At 43.5% G+C, this 22,072-nt stretch overlaps 1 protein-coding gene across 1 annotated transcript; it reads left to right on the forward strand.

Moving 5' to 3' along the window:
- Positions 1–6,617: 6,617 nt before the first annotated feature.
- LOC120987369 (protein kinase C delta type-like) lies at positions 6,618–18,622 on the forward strand. Its single transcript, XM_040415891.1, has 8 exons — positions 6,618–7,032; positions 12,730–13,010; positions 13,768–13,859; positions 15,142–15,343; positions 16,349–16,492; positions 17,343–17,468; positions 17,826–17,950; positions 18,538–18,622. Exons 1-8 carry the CDS (start codon positions 6,618–6,620, stop codon positions 18,620–18,622), a joined length of 1,470 nt encoding a protein of 489 aa, XP_040271825.1.
- The last annotated feature ends 3,450 nt before the right edge of the window (positions 18,623–22,072 follow it).

Here is a 22,072-nt window from a genome sequence, read left to right on the forward strand (position 1 = left end):
TCATCAAAGATGAGCTTGTGGGGCCTTTTCGGGTTGAGGATGGAGTCAAGCTCAACTCCCAGTCCTACTGCCAGTTTCTGGAAGACACCTTCTTCAAGCAGTGGTACAGGAAGAAGTCTGCATCCTTCAAGAAAAACATGATTTTCATGCAGGACAATGCTCCATCACACGCGTCCAAGTACTCCACAGCGTGGCTGGCAAGAAAGGGTATAAAAGAAGAAAATCTAATGACATGGCCTCCTTGTTCACCTGATCTGAACCCTATTGAGAACCTGTGGTCCATCATCAAATGTGAGATTTACAAGGAGGGAAAACAGTACACCTCTCTGAACAGTGTCTGGGAGGCTGTGGTTGCTGCTGCACGCAATGTTGATGGTGAACAGATCAAAACACTGACAGAATCCATGGATGGCAGGCTTTTGAGTGTCTTTGCAAAGAAAGGTGGCTATATTGGTCACTGATTTGTTTTTGTTTTGTTTTTGAATGTCAGAAATGTATATTTGTGAATGTTGAGATGTTATATTGGTTTCACTGGTAAAAATAAATAATTGAAATGGGTATATATTTGTTTTTTGTTAAGTTGCCTAATAATTATGCACAGTAATAGTCACCTGCACACACAGATATCCCCCTAAAATAGCTAAAACTAAAAACAAACTAAAAACTACTTCCAAAAATATTCAGCTTTGATATTAATGAGTTTTTTGGGTTCATTGAGAACATGGTTGTTGTTCAATAATAAAATTAATCCTCAAAAATACAACTTGCCTAATAATTCTGCACTCCCTGTATGTATACACACAGCTTGTTTCTGTTACTGTATCTATACACACAGCCTGGTTCTGGTACTGTATCTATACACACAGCTTGGTTCTGGTACTGTATCTATACACACACAGCTTGGTTCTGTTACTGTATCTATATACACAGCCTGGTTCTGGTACTGTATCTATACACACAGCCTGGTTCTGTTACAATATGTATACACACAGCTTGGTTCTGTTACTGTATCTATACACACAGCTTGGTTCTGTTACTGTATCTATACACACAGCCTGGTTCTGGTACTGTATCTATACACACAGCCTGGTTCTGGTACTGTATCTATACACACAGCCTGGTTCTGTTACAGTATCTATACACACAGCCTGGTTCTGTTACTGTATCTATACACACAGCTTGGTTCTGGTACTGTATCTATACACACAGCTTGGTTCTGTTACTGTATCTATATACACACAGCTTGGTTCTGTTACTGTATCTATATACACAGCCTGGTTCTGGTACTGTATCTATATACACAGCCTGGTTCTGTTACTGTATCTATACACACAGCTTAGTTCTGTTACTGTATCTATACACACAGCTTGGTTCTGGTACTGTATCTATACACACAGCTTGGTTCTGTTACTGTATGTATACACACAGCTTGGTTCTGTTACTGTATCTATACACACAGCTTGGTTATGATACTGTATCTATACACACAGCTTGGTTCTGGTACTGTATCTATACACACAGCTTGGTTCTGTTACGGTATCTATACACACAGCTTGGTTCTGTTACTGTATCTATACACACAGCTTGGTTCTGTTACTGTATCTATACACACAGCTTGGTTCTGTTACTGTATCTATACACACAGCTTGGTTCTGGTACTGTATCTATACACACAGCTTGGTTCTGTTACTGTATCTATACACACAGCCTGGTTCTGTTACTGTATCTATACACACAGCCTGGTTCTGTTACTGTATCTATATACACAGCTTGGTTCTGTTACAATATGTATACACACAGCTTGGTTCTGTTACTGTATCTATATACACACAGCCTGGTTCTGTTACGATATCTATACACACAGCCTGGTTCTGTTACTGTATCTATACACACAGCTTGGTTCTCTTACTATATCTATACACACAGCTTGGTTCTGTTACTGTATCTATACACACAGCTTGGTTCTGTTACTGTATCTATACACACAGCTTGGTTCTGGTACTGTATCTATACACACAGCTTGGTTCTGTTACTGTATCTATACACACAGCCTGGTTCTGGTACTGTATCTATACACACAGCTTGGTTATGTTACTGTATCTATACACACAGCCTGGTTCTGTTACTGTATCTATACACACAGCTTGGTTCTGTTACTGTATCTATACACACAGCCTGGTTCTGGTACTGTATCTATACACACAGCTTGGTTCTGTTACTGTATCTATACACACAGCTTGGTTCTGTTACTGTATCTATACACACAGCCTGGTTCTGTTACTGTATCTATACACAAAGCTTGGTTCTGTTACTGTATCTATACACACAGCCTGGTTCTGGTACTGTATCTATACACACAGCTTGGTTCTGTTACTATATCTATACACACAGCTTGGTTCTGTTACTGTATCTATACACACAGCCTGGTTCTGGTACTGTATCTATACACACACAGCCTGGTTCTGTTACTAAATCTATATACACACAGCCTGGTTCTGTTACCATATCTATATACACAGCTTGGTTCTGTTACTGTATCTATACACACAGCTTAGTTCTGTCACTGTATCTATACACACAGCTTGGTTCTGTTACTATATCTATACACACAGCCTGGTTCTGTTACTATATCTATACACACAGCTTAGTTCTGGTACTGTATCTATACACACAGCCTGGTTCTGTTACTGTATCTATACACACAGCTTGGTTCTGTTACAATATATATACACACAGCTTGGTTCTGTTACGGTATCTATATACACACAGGTTGGTTCTGTTACTGTATCTTGGTATTGAGCTTGAAAGTGGGTGCCCAAGTTCAAATTTTTAAGGGCAAACTACAGGGAGGCTATTAAAATAAAAATGAAAAACAAAAACACTTAAACTCACTTTCCTGACCACTATTTGATCCAGCACCACGGCTCTCTTCTGTCCACCACGCTGCCGCTGGGACATAGTGGGTCATTACTAAGCTTAAATATATGCCTTTATTAGGCGTATTTCAGGTGCAGATTGCGCCGCAGTCTGTGACGTCTCCCTGCTCACGCCAGGTCTAAGAAAGTGGGCGAGGTGTGGGCGGGAGGCTGTCTTACATTAACAACTGACTGAGGATCTGTCGACGGTATGAAGACACCGGCGCCTCTTCACCACTGCCAGCTATGGGATTTATTAAAACCCGGTGTCTAAAATACGGGTCTTAATAAATGTGCCTCATAATGTTTTAGCTGCTGCAGTGACACGCCTGTATACCGTACATGACTGCTGTAACCAATCACTGGCCTCAGTGGTATACAGCACTCATGGTCAAGCTCTCATGGTCCCAGCCACCAGAGAGGCCGGCGCTTTTTTTCTATAGTGTGCAAGCACGACCACCACTGATGGATTGCCGGGTGGTCTCAACCATAGAAACGAGCAGTGCATAATGTGATGAAAAATTAAGCCAGCAAATGGAGCAATATGGACAATTACAATACATTAGTAAGTGCCTTAACTTTCTCTACGTGATAAATGCCACTTGATGAAGAGAGACAACCCATTTAATGAAAACCTCAATCCAGAGTGCTCTGTACCTCAGACTTGGCTGAGGATTCATCTTCCAATAAAGACAATGACCATAAGCCCACAGTCAAGACAGCACAGGACTGGCTTAGGCACAACTCTGTGAATGTCCTTGAGTGGTTCAGCCAGACTTAAACCGATAGATGTGGGTCCCACCTCTGGGATCCGATCTTGTCTAGAGAACTTGGCCACCAAAATGAAGGACAGCATGCCATGCAGACTGTGAAGTGCTCTCGATTTAATGACATGGGAGTTCCGAAAATAGCCGAGCAAGTGGGCTGAAACATTTGGGACTGTCAGACGTAACCGATCCAACATCTCTGTTCACTTGGAGGTCCCGTTCTGGAGACAAAAGTGGGTCCTAGCGATATGTCATCAATGTCCCAGGTAGAAATACCCCTTTAAGTAATAAGATTTAAAATGTAACAAAATCAATCAGTAGTTCTACAAAAAGTTTCTGTGTAGCTCCAGCTATTGACAATTGACAACTGTTCTTACTATTCCCCTTGTCCATACTATAAAACTGTTTAGGGACACAACCATTTGACAAGAGGAATAGTAACACTCGTTTATTAACCTCTTCACTGGGCCATACGGCTATATACGTGCTATTTGCACATACCCCATGCAGATAGCAAGTATATAAACGTCATGGCAATTCTTTAATCCAAGCGCTGCAAAGCGCTTGGATTAAAGCTTCTGCCCCTGAACTGCTGCTGTCACGGACAGCGTACAGTCCAGTAATGCCGGCAATAAGAAAAATTTTACATATTAGGTATTGCCACGTCCGTAACAATCTGCTCTATAAAAATGTCATATGACCTAACCCCGCAGGTGAACGTTGGAAAAATAAATAAATAAAAACTGTTCCAAAACAAACCAATTTTTTGGTCACCTTACCGCATAAAGTGTAATAATGAATGATCAAAAAATCAAATGTACCCCAAAATGGTACCAATAAAAACGTCAATTATTTCTGCAAAAAAAGAGCCCCTGCACAAGACGATCGGCAGAAAAAAAATAAAATAAAGCGTTCAGAAAATAGAGACACAAAAACAATTTTTTTTTTTCAAAAATGTTTTATTATGTAAAACTGAAACAGAGAAAGTAGACACATTTTAAATAATTGCGTCCGTAACAACCTGCTCTATAAAAATAGCACATGATCTACCCTGTCAGATGAATGTTGTAAAAAATAAATATGGTGCCAAAATATAGAGCAATTAAAAATCATATGTACCCCAAAATAATACCAATAGTACCAATAAAACTGGCACCTTATCCTCTAGTTTCCAAAATGGGGTCACTTTTTGGGAGTTTCGACTGTAAGGGTGCATCAGGGGGGCTTCAAATGGGACATGGCATCTAAAAACCAGTCCAGCAAAATCTGCCTTCCAAAAACCATATGGCGCTCCTTTTAATTTTCTTAAAAATTTTAAGAATTGCTTCTAAAATTCTAATCCATCTAACGTCCTAAAAAAGAGATCGCAGCTCGCAGGTAAGTATAATGGTTCTACAAATTGCTAAGTAACCATGGCAACCGGGACAGCAGTAGCGTCCTGGTTGCCATGGTTACCGATCGGAGCCCCAGCGATTAAACTGGGACTCCGATCGGTACACTCCGCTGCTACCAATGATAGGGGGGAGATTTTAATTAGGAGGGGGAGGGAGGGGAGAGGGCCCACTGGCCACCAACGAATTAACTACAGGGAAGGGAGGGGGGGGCCCACTGGCCACCAACGAGTTAACTACAGGGGAGGGAGGGGGGGGGAGGCCGCACTGGCCACCAACGAGTTAACTACAGGGGAGGGAGGGGGGCCCACTGGCCACCAACGAGTTAACTACAGGGGAGGGAGGGGGGGTCGGCCGCACTGACCACCAATGTGTTAACTACAGGGGGGGGCCCCACTGGCCACCAATGTGTTAACTACAGGGCAAGGGGCTGCCCCCTGCTGCCTGGCAGCACCTGCCAGGCAGCAGGGGGCAGTCATGTACACAGTTCTTTTAGTATATTCTAACCTGAAGCGTCCCCATCACCATGGGAACGCCTCTGTGTTAGAATATACTGTCGGTTCTGAGTAAAGCTATTTTACGCTTTTAGTATATTCTAACCTGAAGCGTCCCCATCACCATGGGAACGCCTCTGTGTTAGAATATACTGTCGGTTCTGAGTAAAGCTATGAAAAAGCTTTTATGCAGACGGATCTTTTGATCCGTCTGTATAAAAAGTAACCTACGGCCACGGATCACGGACACGGATGCCAATCTTGTGTGCATCCGTGTTCTTTCACGGACCCATTGACTTGAATGGGTCCATGAACCGTTGGCCGTGAAAAAAATAGGACAGGTCCTATTTTTTTCACGGCCAGGAAACACGGATTACGGATGCGGCTGCAAAACGGTGCATTTTCCGTTTTTTCCACGGACCCATTGAAAGTCAATGGGTCCGCGAAAAAAAATGGAAAACGGCACAACGGCCACGGGTGCACACAACGGTCGTGTGCATGAGGCCTAAGTAAAAGCGTTCCAAAGTTAATAGCACATAAAGTGACATAGGTCAGATTTGCAAAATTAGACGTGGTCACGAAGGTCAAAAATGGCTTGGTCTTGAAAGGGTTAATTTGTTCATAGATTTCCAGGAGGAATAACAGAAGAACAGGACAATACAGAGATTTATCCTAGAGACAGATTATTTCATAAATATGGCACATGTAGTTTATGGTCATCTTTATAATGCAGATTATTGCTCCACCTTTGCAGCACATTTCATTTGATAAGTTTCCAATGAGTTCCCTAAAAATCTAAGAAAAATGGAAACTTAAATCCATTACATTCATAGAAGAAATGTATTTTCAATAAGTATTAAAAAAAAAAAAAAAAAAAATGGCAGAAATGGCTGAACGCTATTGGTCAGTTCCTGCTCACATCACAACCGTGTAACCAGGGCAACTGTGGTGCCCGCATCTGAATGGTAGGTGGCAGTTGGAAGTGGCAGTTAGAGTTGACTGGCGACGGAGGACATACCTGTATCTGCTGACCGGATGGAAAGCGCTACAATGGATTCGGAGGAAGAGAAGATTGTTATGAAGAGGAGAGGAGCGAAGAAAAGAAGAGGAATTCCTGACTCATCGGCTGATGAGCAGAAGGTGATGGAGAAAGAAGAGGAGACTCTCATCAGGAGGAAAGGAGGGAAGAAGAGACGGACCATCCTGACCTCAGCGGATGAAGAGAAGGAGACACCCAAGAGGAGCAAGAAGAGGAAGAAGAGAAGACCATCCAGCTCCTCCAAGAAGACGTCTCCTAAGGATCAGCTCATTCAAGTGAAAGAAGATGTGAGTAAAGAGCCCAAATGTGCCAAGAAGAGAAAACTCATCCTTATCTCTTCCAAAGGAGCAAAGAAGTCCCTGATCAAGAAGGAGGACGACGACACGGTGAAGACAGAAGACCAGCAGGAGGACCAGAGAGTCTCAGGTAGATGCACACATACAGGAATACACAAGTTATACGTCCTGGACACTTTGTAATAACTTTACATTAATCTGATCTGTAGCGCTGAGACCTGAGACAAGCAGAAGGAAGGGGCTTCCACATTTACAGCTGGGGGATTATTAGGGGGGGGGGAGGGGTGCTAGCCGCCATGTATACTGGGTGCTCAGTTCCATGGAAGCGACAAAAAGCCATTCTGTCTTGGTCAGGGTATTTAGATACAGGGCTGGGGCAGTGAAGTGTGAATTAGGCCATACACAGTCCAATCTTAAGCATTTCATGTTATTATAGCAATTATTTCTAATCCCCCCAATAGTGTCCGGTATGAGTTGTCAGCAGAGCCTGTGCATGGATAGAATACAGGCTGTCATAAACAGCAGCCCATAGTGTGTACAGTACACACTGTAACAACCCTGCATGCACAGGAGTGATCCTGATACATGGAGCAATGTGCCCCTAATAGGAATGGTTAGAAGTGGTCAGGAGCTCCGAGTCCATAGAAATGTACAAGGCCACATGCCGAGCCCATGTCTACACCTCACTGACCTCCAAGGTGACTTCTAATATTCCTAATAATGTATTCTAGGAAGTGCATTGCTTCTTGTGATACACCCTGCAGCTGCTGCAGAACTTCTTTCTTTAGGCCACTTTCACATGAGGATTTTTGTAATTCAAACCCAGGAACAGAAAATACATAAGAAATGCAGAGTTTTCCATGATCCTTCCTCTCTGTGTAGGCTCCTCTCTGGGTTTAGAATCACAAATACTGACCCCAATACTGACCTGAATATGTAAGTGGGAAAGAGCCCCCAGTAATGGACTGGGAGGAGGTCTGCAGCATCCGAGCTGTGTAATGCTGTTCTGCAGCAGCTTTGAAAACTGTATTTATTTAGGTGGTTTGAGGTCTATATATATTATGGGGCGAGTATTAACTCCAGGATTCGTATTCAGGGGTCTGGTCTGCAAGTTTACAAAGTTTTTGTTTTTATGGGGATCATAAAACAGTCATGGTGATACTAAATATATGTGTTTACTACATGTACAAAATAAAATATTCTAAAACCCAGAACTTTTGTATTTATTCAACAGACTTTAATTTTTATTGGTACCAAACATACAACTTTTTGACCACTTTTTATTCCATCGTTTGGGAGGTAAAGTGACCAAAAAGCATCAAATCTTACATTGTGTATTTTTTTAAGTGTTCACTGTATGGGATATTTTAATAGGTTGGAAGTTTACAGACATGGTGATACCAGTTATGAATATATGGTATTGTTTGCATTTTCATATGATAAATGTGAAAAAAAAATCATTGTTTAACATATATTTTTTAAATGTTTTGAAACCTTTTATTAAACATTTGACACACACTGTGTATGGCGTCTACCCTATACACTCCACTGCCAAATATGTATATGTATGTCACATGTCAGGAAGGGTTAAAGGGGTTGGTATTAAAATATCAAGATATTTTTCAAAGGAGGTGATTGTCTTAACAAGAAAAAATAAAAACACCCAATTCACCATTTTGGGTCATCTTGTGCCACCCCCAAAAAAATTAACAAAAAGTGACAAAAAATTTGTATGTACCCACAAAATGTAGCAATAAAAACTATAGTTAATTTTGTAAAATACAAGCTCTCATACAGCTCTAAAATATAAAAAAGTTGTGGCTGTCAGAAAATCTTGATGCAAAGAAATTTTTGTTTATTCAATATAACTGCTCGTATCCAGAGGTTATGACCACTCCGCAATCCAGCAGAGGTGGCCATGCTTGTACACTATAGAAAAAAAGTGCTGGCCTTTCTGGTGGCTGGGACTGCAGGAGTCCGGATAGGCCGGCACTTTTTCCTATAGTGTGCAAGCATGGCCACCTATACTGGATTGCAGGGTGGTCGTAACCTCTGGATATGAGCAGTGTATAATTTGATGGAAAGATTAATCAAGCCAGCAAAGGAAGCAATATGGACAATCACAATACATTAGTAAGTGTCTTGTATTAACTTTCTCTACATGGTAAATGCAACTTACTGTACTGAAGTGAGACAACCCCTTTAAGGGGTTAAGGTACTTGGCCTGGGGTCTGTATTTATTTAGGGGGTCTGTTTTCTGTATTTATTTTGGAGTCTGGTCGGAGTCGGTATTTATCTATGGGTGCTAGATGCTATTAACCTCTTGCTGTCACACTAATGCCGAAAGGCGTCAGTGCGGCGGCTCTCTCAGGTCTCAATGACGCCTATTGGCGTCATCTCGTAAGACTCGAGATTTTGTGTGAACGCGCGCGCGCTGCTCGGAAGTTATACTACAGCCTGCCAGCAATGATCATTCGCTGGCAGGCTGTAGATGTTAAAATAATCGCATCAGAAAGGTATGTCAGACGCTGTTTTGTTAACAGCGTCTGATATACCTGCTACCTGGTCCTCTGGTGGTCCCTTTTGCTTGAATCGACCACCAGAGGACACAGGCAGCTCTGTAAGTAGCACCAATCACCACTACACTACACACACACACCCCTGTCACTTATTAACCCCTGTCACTTATTAACCCCTGATCACCCCATATAGACTCCCTGATCACCCCCCTGTAAGGCTCCATTCAGATGTCCGTATGAGTTTTGCGGATCCACGGATCCGCAAAACACGGACACCGGCTATGTGCTTTCCGCATTTTGCGGATCCGCACATTGCCTAACCCTCAGAACTATATAGAAAATACCTTTTCTTGTCTGCAATTGCGGACAAGAATAGGACATGTTCTATATTTTTGCGGAACGGAAGTGCGGACCCGGAAGTGCAGATCCGCAATTCCGGATCCGAGCGGGACAAAGTCTGTCCCCATAGAAATGAATAGGTCCGCAATTCCGTTCCGCAAAATGCGGAACAGAATTGCGGACGTGTGAATGGGGCCTAAGGGTCCCTTATCACCGCCAGTTAGTTAGCTACTTGTTAGGTAGTTAGCGCCCAGCCCTCCGCACCGCAGTCACTGATTAGTCGCTGATTAGCGTCATCACTGTCGCTAATCAGCACTAGTACTATATAGTATCTGTAAGTGATCAAGACTGATCGCAATCAGATCTATATCAGTACATTAGGGTCACCTTAGGCTCTACAAAAAACGCAGTGTTCGCCCGATCAGGCCTGATCTTGTGCGCACACTTGCGTTCAGTCCGCCCCACCGCAGTGACAGAAATGTTTTTTTTTCTGATCACTGCAAAAACACAGTAAAATCGGTGCGGCGCTATAAAGATCACTTTTGAGGGGCATGGTGAGTTCATAGAAGATTTTTTTTTTTGCCACAAGTTAGCGGAAATTGTTTTTTTTTTTTGTTTTTTTGTTTTTTCTTACAAAGTCTCATATTCCACTAACTTGTGCCAAAAAATTAAATCTTACATGAACTCACCATACCCCTCACGGAATCCAAATGCGTAAAACTGCCCTGTGAAATCCTAAAGATACTCATTGGAATTTGGGCCCCTTTGCGCATCTTGGCTGCAAAAAAGTGTCACACATGTGGTATCGCTGTACTCAGAAGTAGGGCAATGTGTTTTGGGGTGTATTTTTACATATACCCATGCTGGGTGAGAGAAATATCTCTGTAAATTGACAACTTTGTATAAAAAAATGGAAAAAGTTGTCATTTACAGAGATATTTCTCAGACACAGGATGGGTATTTGTGAAAAGACACCCCAAAACACATTGCCCTACTTCTTCTGAGTACGGCGATACCACATGTGTGACACTTTTTTGCAGCCTAGGTGCGCAAAGGGGCCCAAATTCCAATGAGTACTTTTTAGGAGGGCATTTTTAGACATTTGGATTCCAGACTTCTTCTCACGCTTTAGGGCCCCTTAAATGCCATGGCAGTATAAATACCCCACAAGTGACCCCATTCTTCTGAGTACGGCGATACCACATGTGTGACACTTTTTTGCAGCCTAGGTGCGCAAAGGGGCCCAAATTCCAATGAGTACCTTTAGGATTTCACAGGGCATTTTTACGCATTTGGATTCCAAACTACTTCTCACGCTTTAGGGCCCCTAAAATGCCAACGCAGTATAAATACCCCACAAGTGACCCCATTTTGGAAAGAAGTCACCCCAAGGTATTCCGTGAGGGGCATGGCGAGTTCATGTTAAATTTTATTTGTTGTCACAAGTTAGTGGAATATGAGACTTTGAAAGGAAAAAAATAAATAAAAAATAAAAATCATTTTCCGCTAACTTGTGCCAAAAAAAAAAAACTTCTATGAACTCGCCATGCCCCTCACAGAATACCTTGGGGTGTCTTCTTTCCAAAATGGGGTCCTTTGTGGGGTATTTATACTGCGCTTGCATTTTAGGGGCCCTAAAGCGTGAGAAGTAGTTTGGAATCCAAATGCATAAAAATGCCCTGTGAAATCCTAAAGGTACTCATTGGAATTTGGGCCCCTTTGCGCACCTAGGCTGCAAAAAAGTGTCACACATGTGGTATCGCCGTACTCAGAAGAAGTAGGGCAATGTGTTTTGGGGTGTATTTTTACATATACCCATACTGTGTGTGAGAAATATCTCTGTACATGACAACTTTTAAAAAAAAATTATACAAAGTTGTCAATTTACAGAAATATTTCTCTCACCCAGCATGGGTATATGTAAAAATACACCCCAAAACACATTGCCCTACTTCTTCTGATTCCGGCGATACCACATGTGTGACACTTTTTTGCAGCCTAGGTGCGTAAAGGGGCCGAAAGTCCAACGAGTACCTTTAGGCTTTACAAGGTTGCTCACAATTTAGTCCCGCCCAAAATGCCAGAACAGTAAACACACCCCACAAATGACCCCATTTCGGAAAGTAGACACCCCAAGGTATTCACTGAGGGGCATAGTGAGTCCGCCAGAAGTTAGCAGAAATGGAAACTTTATTTTATTTATTTTTTCCTCAGAAAGTGTCATTTTCCGCTAACTTGTGAAAAAAAATTAAATCATACATGAACTCACCATGCCCCTCCGCGAATACTTTGGGGTGTCATCTTTATAAAATGGGGTCATTTGGGAGGTATTTATACTATCCTGGCATTCTAGCACCTCAAGAAACATGACAGGTGCTCAGAAAGTCAGAGCTGCTTCAAAATGCGGAAATTCACATTTTTGTACCATAGTTTGTAAACGCTATAACTTTTGCGCAAACCAATAAATATACACTTATTGGATTTTTCTTTTTATCAAAGACATGTAGCACAATAAATTCTGACACAAACTTGTATAGAAATGTAGTCATATTTGAACAATTTTACCTGAAAAAGTTAAAAATACACTTTTTTTGAGAAAATTGCGGTCTATTTTGATTAATATCAGAAAAACGAAAAATCTCAGCAGCAATCAAATACCACCAAAAGAGAGCTGTATTTGTGAGAAGAAAAGGAGGTAAAATTCATTTGGGTGCAAAGTTGCATGACCGAGCAATAAACCGTTGAAGTTGTGAAGTGCCGATTTGTAAAAAAGGGCCTGGTCACTATGGAGGTCGTCCTTAAGTGGTTAAATAGAATAATATAGTCCCCCACCTATCACCATTCCAAGTCTATGGAACTGCTGGAGATAGCCCAGCTCTGTGTTTGGCAATGCAGATTCATTATTAATGCCTCAGATAGGAATATCCCTTTAAATGTCTTCTCCTGTTTTTCTATTATTTCCCCCCCAGTTGAGGACAGTGGTGTTCGGCCAACCTGCTCTAGAAGCACAATCTCCGATAACATCAAGGAGAGATTATTATTCCATCATGTGCTCGGGCAGGGAAGTTATGGAAAGGTCATCTTGGCTGAGGACACTTCTAACCATCAGAAGTATGCTGTGAAGATCATCAGCAAGAGAGCCATGCTTGCCGACTGTGATGAGGCGGACGTGTTGGTGGAGCACCGAGTGTTACAGCTGGCATCTGGGAGCCCCTTCCTTGTCCACGCGGCCTTTGCATTTCAGACCAAGGTACACTACTGACAACCTCACTTTTATCAAATGTCTCCACTCATAACCCAATCAGTATAAAAGGGGCCAGCAGCAGTCGCTGGAGAACCCAAGACCCTTCACTGTAAGACCTGACAGAATGACTATCCATGTCAGAGCGAATGGGTCTGGTAGAACTGCAGGGACCCCCAGTTATAAGAAGAACAGGGGTCCCTGAGTCCCCCTTCATGTGAATGAAGAGGTTGTTTGCATACATGACCAATGCTTTATTTAAAACTCCATTAAAACACATACAATGGCTGTGTGCTCTCTGCTTCCGGGTGCGTACTCATACGCTCCGCGATCTGCAAGATGCGGCTAAAGAGGGGACGTGTGCCATCTTTTGAGGCATGGCTGCACAGACTCAGAAGCACGTGGAAGGACCGGTGTCCGTTTTTGGCAAATCTGCAGTTTGCGGTCTGGAAAAAAGGATGTGGTCATGTGAATGGGACCTAAGGGTTGTCCACCATGTCTCCATCACAGGACCAGGACAGATTTATAGCAGCTACAGGAAACCATTGAAGGTTCCTATTCAATAACTGCAAGCAGAGATCATAACTGACAATCTGATACAGAAAGATTATAAAACTGTATAATCTTTCACTATATACAAAGAATAACCATTACTCAATGAAACTGGAATATCCCTTCAAGGATTACAGAAGCCGCTGCTATATTCTGTACAGTAAATGTGTAAATGTGATCTGATGGTTCAGTTGTGGCGTCTTCTATGTCACAGATGCTTGTTCTACTTGGGCTGGAATACATGAGCTGCGGGGACCTTGATCAATTCCTGAGGATGAAGGGGCGGCTTGACATCCCCAGTGCAAGGTAAGGCTGGATACAAAACCTCAGCTAAACGGTCAGAAGATGCCATGAAATATTAGATACAGCGTCCTGCCCCATGTACATCACACTGATGAGATCTGCTCCCCCGTTTCTTCTCTACCAAAGAAGGATTGAAGAAATGTTAGGGAATGTCCCCCCTCTTCCTTGGGCTCTGATCCTCCATCTGATATGAAAAGACATACAGGAGAACAGATCTCCCCCGTGTGATGTTAAGAAGCCTTAGGGCTCTTTCACACTTGCGTTATTGTCTTCCGGCATAGAGTTCCGTCGTCGGGGCTCTATGCCGGAAGAATCCTGATCAGGATTATCCTAATGCATTCTGAATGGAGAGAAATCCGTTCAGGATGCATCAGGATGTCTTCAGTTCCGGAACGGAACGTTTTTTGGCCGGAGAAAATACCGCAGCATGCTGCGCTTTTTGCTCCGGCCAAAAATCCGGAACACTTGCCGCAAGGCCGGATCCGGAATTAATGCCTATTGGAAGGTATTGATCCGGATCCGGCCTTAAGCTAAACGTCGTTTTGGCGCATTGCCGGAGCCGACATTTAGCTTTTTCAGAGTGGTTACCATGGCTGCCGGGACGCTAAAGTCCTGGCAGCCATGGTAAGTGTAGTAGGGAGCGGGGGAGCAGTGTACTTACCGTCCGTGCGGCTCCCCGGGCGCTCCAGAGTGACGTCAGGGCGCCCCAAGCGCATGGATCACGTGATCGCATGGATCACGTCATCCATGCGCATGGGGCGCTCTGACGTCATTCTGGAGCGCCCGGGGAGCCGCACGGACTGTAAGTATACCGCTCCCCCGCTCCTACTATGGCAACCAGGACTTTAATAGCGTCCTGGGTGCCATAGTAACACTGAAAGCATTTGGAAGACGGTTCCGTCTTCAAATGCTTTCAGTACACTTGCGTTTTTCCGGATCCGGCGGGCACCTCCGGCAACGGAAGTGCATGCCGGATCCCAACAACGCAAGTGTGAAAGAGGCCTTAGTCACATTCCCAGGTATTAAAGGGGTTCTACTGGGAATGGTCAATGGTCACAAGCAACCTGTCCTAGAATGTGACTAGAACTGGTTTCCTCCAATAGCTGAGCTGATTAATGGGGTGAGGGATGTGAAGCCACCATGCAGCCCTGGCAATAAGAAATTGCCTCCTCAGTTGACAGTGATAAGATATATATTTTGCCTCTTATTTTACTGATTGGTAAGAATGTCTAACAGTCTTCTGTGTTATCCTCACATTATATTCATTTTGTTACTTTTCTGACAGATTCTATGCCGCTGAGCTCGTGTGTGGGATCCAATTTCTCCATTCGAAGGGAATCATCCACAGAGACCTCAAGCCCGAGAACATCCTGGTGGCTGAGACGGGCCATATTAAGATCACGGATTTCGGTCTCGCACTTGACAACATGCTTGGAGACCGCACAGCCACCGAATATGCTGGGACAAAGGGCTATGTGGCTCCTGAGGTGAGAAAAAGGGGGTTTCCTCATTTCCACCATTCCATTTGTATTAAAGTGGTTTTCCAGGTTTGGAATATCGGTCGCATATTCTCAGCTTCAGCCATTAATATCACATTGGTGGAGGTCCGACTCTTGGCACCCCCACCTGTTACCTGTTTGAAGGGTCCTCATTGATGGTCTGAGCTCTACCTCATTGATTACTGCACGCCACCTACTTGATGCCGGCTACTGTAGCTTCTTCTCATTGACGTGAACGGGACAAGGCTGTAATAACCTGCAGGTAGCGCCCGGCCCTTCATACAGCTGATTGGTGGGGATGTCGAGAGTCAGACCCCAACTGATCGGATACTGATGGCCTATTCTGAAGAAAGATAATGAATATTCTGAACCCAGAAATCCATTTAATAATGGTAATTATTCTTATTATTAATCATTCATTTTCAGATCATTATGTATTGATGAATGCCTCATCTTAACTCATTCCTTTTTACAGACACAGGGGAAGAGTTATCAAGACTCGCACTTTCTGCGCCGGTCTTGATATCTCCTGTTGCTCCTGCAGTCCATGTCCCAACCAAAAATCTACGACATCTCCGAGCGTCCGTACATTTCTGGCTTCAAATGTACCAGAAAACTGTCACAAATAAAGATAAATTATTCATGGGTGGCTGACCATGCCCCTGTGACAAAAAACAAAACAGCAATTCTGGCGTTGAGATGTTTTTTTTGTTTTTTTATGGTGTTCTCTTAACAGCAATACTTCTGTATTATTGCAAATAGTTATTTTCATGCTTATTTCTACAGAGTGTATGAGGTGCCCTGACAGCAGCAGATGACTTTGTGGTTACAGTTTATCTGCAGCTGGATGGAGGCAGAACATCTTGTCCTCATTCAGCTAAACACCTTGTGTGACCCAATACTACGCTATGCCAGCAATGGCCACAGCCGGGGCACCTACAGTGCGGGTTTATAGTATAAGCCGTGTAGTCACTCTTCTCTCCTTTCTGGCAGATGCTGGCTAAGGAGGAGTATGGCATCGGAGTGGACTGGTATTCATTTGGTGTCATCTTAAATGAAATGCTCACCAGTGAGTGCACTTACCAACCTGCACTGTTTGACAAAACACGCTCCGGCGCTAAAGACATCATTAAAAAGGTCAGTATGTTCCTACATGACACTACTGTACTGTATACAATGTTACATGACAACCTGTGATAGGAGACATCTCCCCCTACAATGCCCCATAGTGCACCATGATCTCCTTCACTAATACTCACCACTGTAGTGTTCAGGAGGGGTCGCCCCTCAGGATAGCAATACACAACCAGCACTTCTGTAGTATACAAGGTGACAACACTGGTCTCCACCAGAGAGGATGCCGAGTAGGATGCTGGAGCCACAACTTCTCCAGCACAGACTCAGCAATAGCACAAATGTCTGCCAAGAGCTCCAAGGACTGCCCTGGAGCCAGGTTACATCGGAGCAGCAGGGAAATATCATTTCTATTCTCCCATGGTAACATTTTTGGGAATTACTGACCTAATGGATAATTGGTTTCCCTTTAAAGTAAGAACCTGGTACGTGTAGTTAATGTACTGAGGACATGTCTACACACTTAGTCCACCCCTCGGAGTTTATGTAACAAGAAGCCACAGATTTCTAAAATCTCCCATTGCTGACACTACAGCCTGAGTCCAGCATTCAGACAGAATAAACATTAGGCAAAATGTATCAAAACTACTACAAGAGAAGACAAGTGAGAAGTCGCCCAGGGAAGCCAATCAGATTGCAGATTTCATTTCCCAGCTAGCCTCTGAAAATGTAAGAAGCCAATCAGATTGCAGATTTCATTTCCCAGCTAGCCTCTGAAAATGTAAGAAGCCAATCAGATTGCAGATTTCGTTTCCCAGCTAGCCTCTGCAAATGTAAGATCTGGAGTCTGATTGGTCATTGTGTTCATCAGTCGTTATAGTCACTAAGTTATAATTACATTCCTCATTTTCAGCTCCTCCGGAGAGATCCTGCCAAGCGCTTAGGAGTCCACGGGAACATCCGAGGCCATCATTTCTTCCAGCATATTGACTGGGTCTCTGTGGAAGCCCTTCGGATGGCCCCACCACACATCCCTGTAGTAAGTACATGAAGAGAAGCTCTTCCCTGCTCTACATACACGTTATATACTGTATAGGATTCTCAATGTCAGGGGCTTGATATAGGGTGGCTACTGGCTTCACCTCAGAAAGCCGGACCTCACTGACCACGCCCCCAAACCAATAAACCACGCCCACATCGATAGTTGTTGAATGAGTAAGATGGCATGTAAGATGCTTTATACTCCTCCAGAAAGACTATATCTTATTATGGTGGAGGATGAGTACATAAGGTGATCATATTATATGTGATAATACTACCAGCAGAAGCTTCATATCAGGTCTGTGACCGCTTGTGATGATCATATCCTCATTTTCATCTATTTATTTGCTTTTAGCCATCTACACCTCAACGCTGTGCCAGGCAATTCAACCTGGGCACAATGGAGGCAGCAGCGGCCAAGAAGGGACCTTTACCATCTAAACATCAGGCCATTTTCAGAGGGTTTTTATTTGTCACCCGGTAAACCCTCCACCCGCTCTAATGTCATCAGAGCAAGATGTCCTCCTGAGCTCCTGGAGACGGACAGAAGAACAGACCCAGGTATATAGCTGGAAATAAGTGGTGTTCCTATACAGCTGTATGAATTTCCTAATGATTCAAGATTTAAGGTGCTCCAAATGTGTAGCTTCAGTTTTCTGACCATTAGGCTTCATGTACACGACCAAATGTGTTTTGCGGTCCACAAAACATGGATACCGGCATTTTCCCGTTCCGTATGTCCCGCCATATTGTAAAAATTACTATTTTTATCCACAAATCTGAGAAGAATAGGATATGTTCTATTGTATTTTTTGCAGGGTTACATACGGCTGCATGGATGCGGACAGACGGATGACATCCATGTGCTGTCTGCATTTATTGTGACCCCATAAGGATTGATCCGCCTGTGATCTGCAAAAAATACATTCAGATGTGGACCAAAAATATAATCATGTGCCTTAAATGGTTGTGTACAATCCCTCATCTTCACATGAGCACTCAGTCTTTATATATTATACCACATCTTGTGGTATCTGTACTGATTCATCCTGTCATATATCCTACAGGGTGAAGACCATGAAGAACTATGACAACAGGACCTGCGATTGGCACTGGGCTGAAGAAAAAGAACATCTTCTAGAAGACACTTGATGAGAGAGGACACTGGTCCTGGATCTCACAGATCAGCGCTGGATGACTGTGAGTAAGTATACGGGCATTTGATCCAGGGACTATATGCCCACTGCCATATTTGCAGTCAGGAAGGAGTGTTTTTCCCCTTAGATCAGGACAGATTGGCAAATGTCATAAAGGGTTTTTTTTCTCACCTTCCTGTGGATCAACACAGTTGCCCTTCCCCCAATTCAGCCATTCCCCTAATCAAAAGTACAATTCAGACCACCTTTTGTGGACAGATTATTTAGTAATTGATTCAGGGACTAATCTGACTGCCATGTGTGGAGTCGGGAAGGAGTTTTTCCTCATGTGAAGCTGATGGCTGAGGCTCAGTGAGGTTTTTTCGCCTTCCTCTGGATTATATCTGATCCAGGGAAATAGTCTGACTGCCCTAAGCGGAGTCGGGAAGGACTTTTTCCCCCTACAGGGGGTTTTTTCGCCTTCCCCTGAATCAATAAAAGTCAATGGATCTAACATATCCTTGACTTTGATTTGGTATTTACACCAAATCATCTGTCCCATCATTAATAAAATTATAAATACAATAAAATTCTCTGTTCCCCCCTATATCGTTGTGTGCCTGGTTTTATTTCCACTGACGAGCCATGTGCCGCTCAGGGCTGTATTTCACTGGTCTCCTCATATCATTACATATTAAGTTTCTGCTCTACTTTCTGTAAGTAAAAAGAGAACATACGAGTTCATGGTAAAGAAGATTAACCTCCTAACAGTCACATTAAAATTGGAAAAACCCTCCCAAAAATGTAACTTTCTTATTTGAGATTTTTATTATGTGTCTGAAGTAAATCCTGTTGGCGCACAACTCATGGGACACAATTGCATTTTTCGTCCCTTAGTGACATAATTAATTTAATCTTAAGGACCAGTAACATTTTCCCCTTTGTGTTCCAGAAGTCATAACTTTTAACCCCTTAGTGACCACCCATACATGTTTTTACGGCGGTAACTAACGGGGCCTTAGGCTGGGCCGCCGCTTTTTTTTACGGCGGCCCAACCTAAGCGCTGCATGGATGAACGCTGCACATGAAAGCTGCAGCCCTGCTCTAACAGCCCGGACCGGCAGGAGTGCCGATCCGGGCTGTTTAACACTTTACATGCCGCCATTAAAATGCAATGCACTATAGCAGTGGTCGGAAAAGTGCGGCTCGCGAGCCACAAGCGGCTCTTTTGATCCTTAGATGCGGCTCTTTGGTTCGGGCTGGCGGGTTGGCGGCCGCGCAGTCATATCGCGCCGCTCAAGCTTGCAAAATGTCCGTCATGCGCCTCCTGCCCCGTCTGTCTGCTCCTTCCACTTTATGAATGAAGCAGACAGGCGGGGCAGGAGGCGCATGACGGAGGGTGAGATGTCACGCTGCGCACAGCAGCAGAAGGGCGGGCAGCGGTGGACTTTCAGCAGAACACCGGCCATGTGAGGAGTGGTAAAGAGACCGCCACTCAGGTCCAAGAGGAGCGAAATGTCCTGCAGAAGAAAGGTAGGAGCTGCCCCCGGTGTGTGCACCAGCCCCACCGCAAGTGTCCCTGCCTCCTCCCTTCCCCCCCACTAATACATTACTTTACTTACTGGAGGGCACTTATGGGGATATCTGTGGAGGGCACTTATGGGGGATATCTGTGGAGGGCACTTATGGGGGATATCTGTGGAGGGCACTTATATAGCATCTTATGCTATATATGTGTCATCCACAGATATCCCCCATAGGTGCCCTCCACAGATATCTCCATAAGTGCGTCATCCACAGATGTAAAATGATAATAATGCCAAATTTCTATATATTTTTATTTACATTTTTTACTCCTGCAGGCTATCAGCTCCCCAACTGCCCCCTCCTCCTCCAGAATGCTTTAGCTGCTCATTTCTCTGATTTGGTAGCAGCTAGAGATATTTGTATTGTTTAAAAGTTGGCATTCTAAACTTTCAAAAAATACCAGAACCACTGCATTTTCTTTACTACATGGGAAGATATCGCTGTTAGAAATAAGGATTCGGTGAATGCCTCTGAAAGTGAAAGTAAAAGCACATTTTACAGAGTTTATTCTTGGCTGTATTTCTAACAGCGACATCTCCTGCTGATGTTGTTATTCTAGTCTTGAATGCCAGCTTTCAAACAAGACCAGGCCCAGCTGCTAACAATCCAGAGATATCAGCAGTTAAAGAAGTCCTCCCTCCTCTTTCTCGTTTTCCTCAAGCTGTGCTGAGGCAGAACACTTAAAGTTGTTGTCCAGCAGGTAATATTGATGACCTATCTTCAGGATAGGTCATCAATATCTAATCGGCGGGGTCCGACACCGGGCTCCCCCGCCAATCCTCGTCATCACACTATGTCTTGTTTCCCCTGTAGCAGTGGCGCAGTGTAATTATAAGCACTTGAATGAAGTGGGTACTTGTATTACACTGGACAAAGTGCAGTGTAATGAAGAGGAAGCAGCACTCACATGGAGCGCCGCCTGCTCTTCTAACAGCTGATGGGCGGGGGTGCAGATCAGATATTGATGACCTATCCTGATGATAAGTCATCAATAATAATGGCTGGACAACCCCTTCAAGTGCATTTTCCAAAGCCCGAAGTGAGCTCAGGCAAAACTGTTAGGTGGTTAATATCCAATATTCATCTGTATTCAGCAATTTTTTAACTGAGGACATCAGTATAGAAGATAAAAACTTAATACCTGTAGGATTTGAGGATTTCTGTAAAGAATGAATATAATCACTATTACAGATCACAGCAGGGGCCACATTCACATTCACCTTATAATGTACCTAGGATGTTAGTAACCAGGTGACATTTATACAGAATTGTCTCTCTTCATAATGGAGATACAAGAACACAGTGGAAGAGAAGATAAAACCATCAATTCTTCTACAAAACATGGAGAGTAAATATCAGAGTCGGTATATAGAACACACTGTAGTGATGCAGGAACTTTTTATGGTAACACTTTGATGAAAATTGCTGAGTAAAGCATTCTTACCAACATTTGTTTTGATTTGGGGTCATTATGCACAGACACACCCCAAACAAAGTCCAGAATGGCTACTTCTGGGTGTGGATTACATATATCCCACCCAGAATTTGCTGGGATCCTCTCTGAAAATTTGCTACACGAGCAACATTTGGCCTGGTGTTGTCCTGTCAAAAAACAGCCCACCATCTGGTGTATCCGAAATGAAGACTAGAGGTTCCGCTACCCATACATTATGCCACCCCACATCATTATCACCAGTGGGACTGGTGTGATGTTCCCTTGTGAAGGCCTCTTCATGGCATTGTCCACATGGTTTCCTGAGGCTGTTGTTGCCTCCAAGACATAAGTGGGACTCATTAATGAAGATGATAGACCTCCATTCAGCCTTCCATTGCCATCTTCTTGTGCACCATGCTAGCATTTGAGAGCGTAGCAAGATGG

This window comes from Bufo bufo, chromosome 1 (assembly GCF_905171765.1).
Source record: "Bufo bufo chromosome 1, aBufBuf1.1, whole genome shotgun sequence".
Classification (NCBI taxonomy): domain Eukaryota; kingdom Metazoa; phylum Chordata; class Amphibia; order Anura; family Bufonidae; genus Bufo; species Bufo bufo.

Coding starts and splice junctions, on each gene's coding strand:
- LOC120987369 (XM_040415891.1), top strand. CDS start 6,618: ATGGATTCGGAGGAAGAGAAGATTGTTATGAAGAGGAGAGGAGCGAAG. Junction 13,011..13,767: donor CCTTTGCATTTCAGACCAAG/GTACACTACTGA, acceptor TCTATGTCACAG/ATGCTTGTTCTACTTGGGCT. Junction 16,493..17,342: donor CTAAAGACATCATTAAAAAG/GTCAGTATGTTC, acceptor CCTCATTTTCAG/CTCCTCCGGAGAGATCCTGC.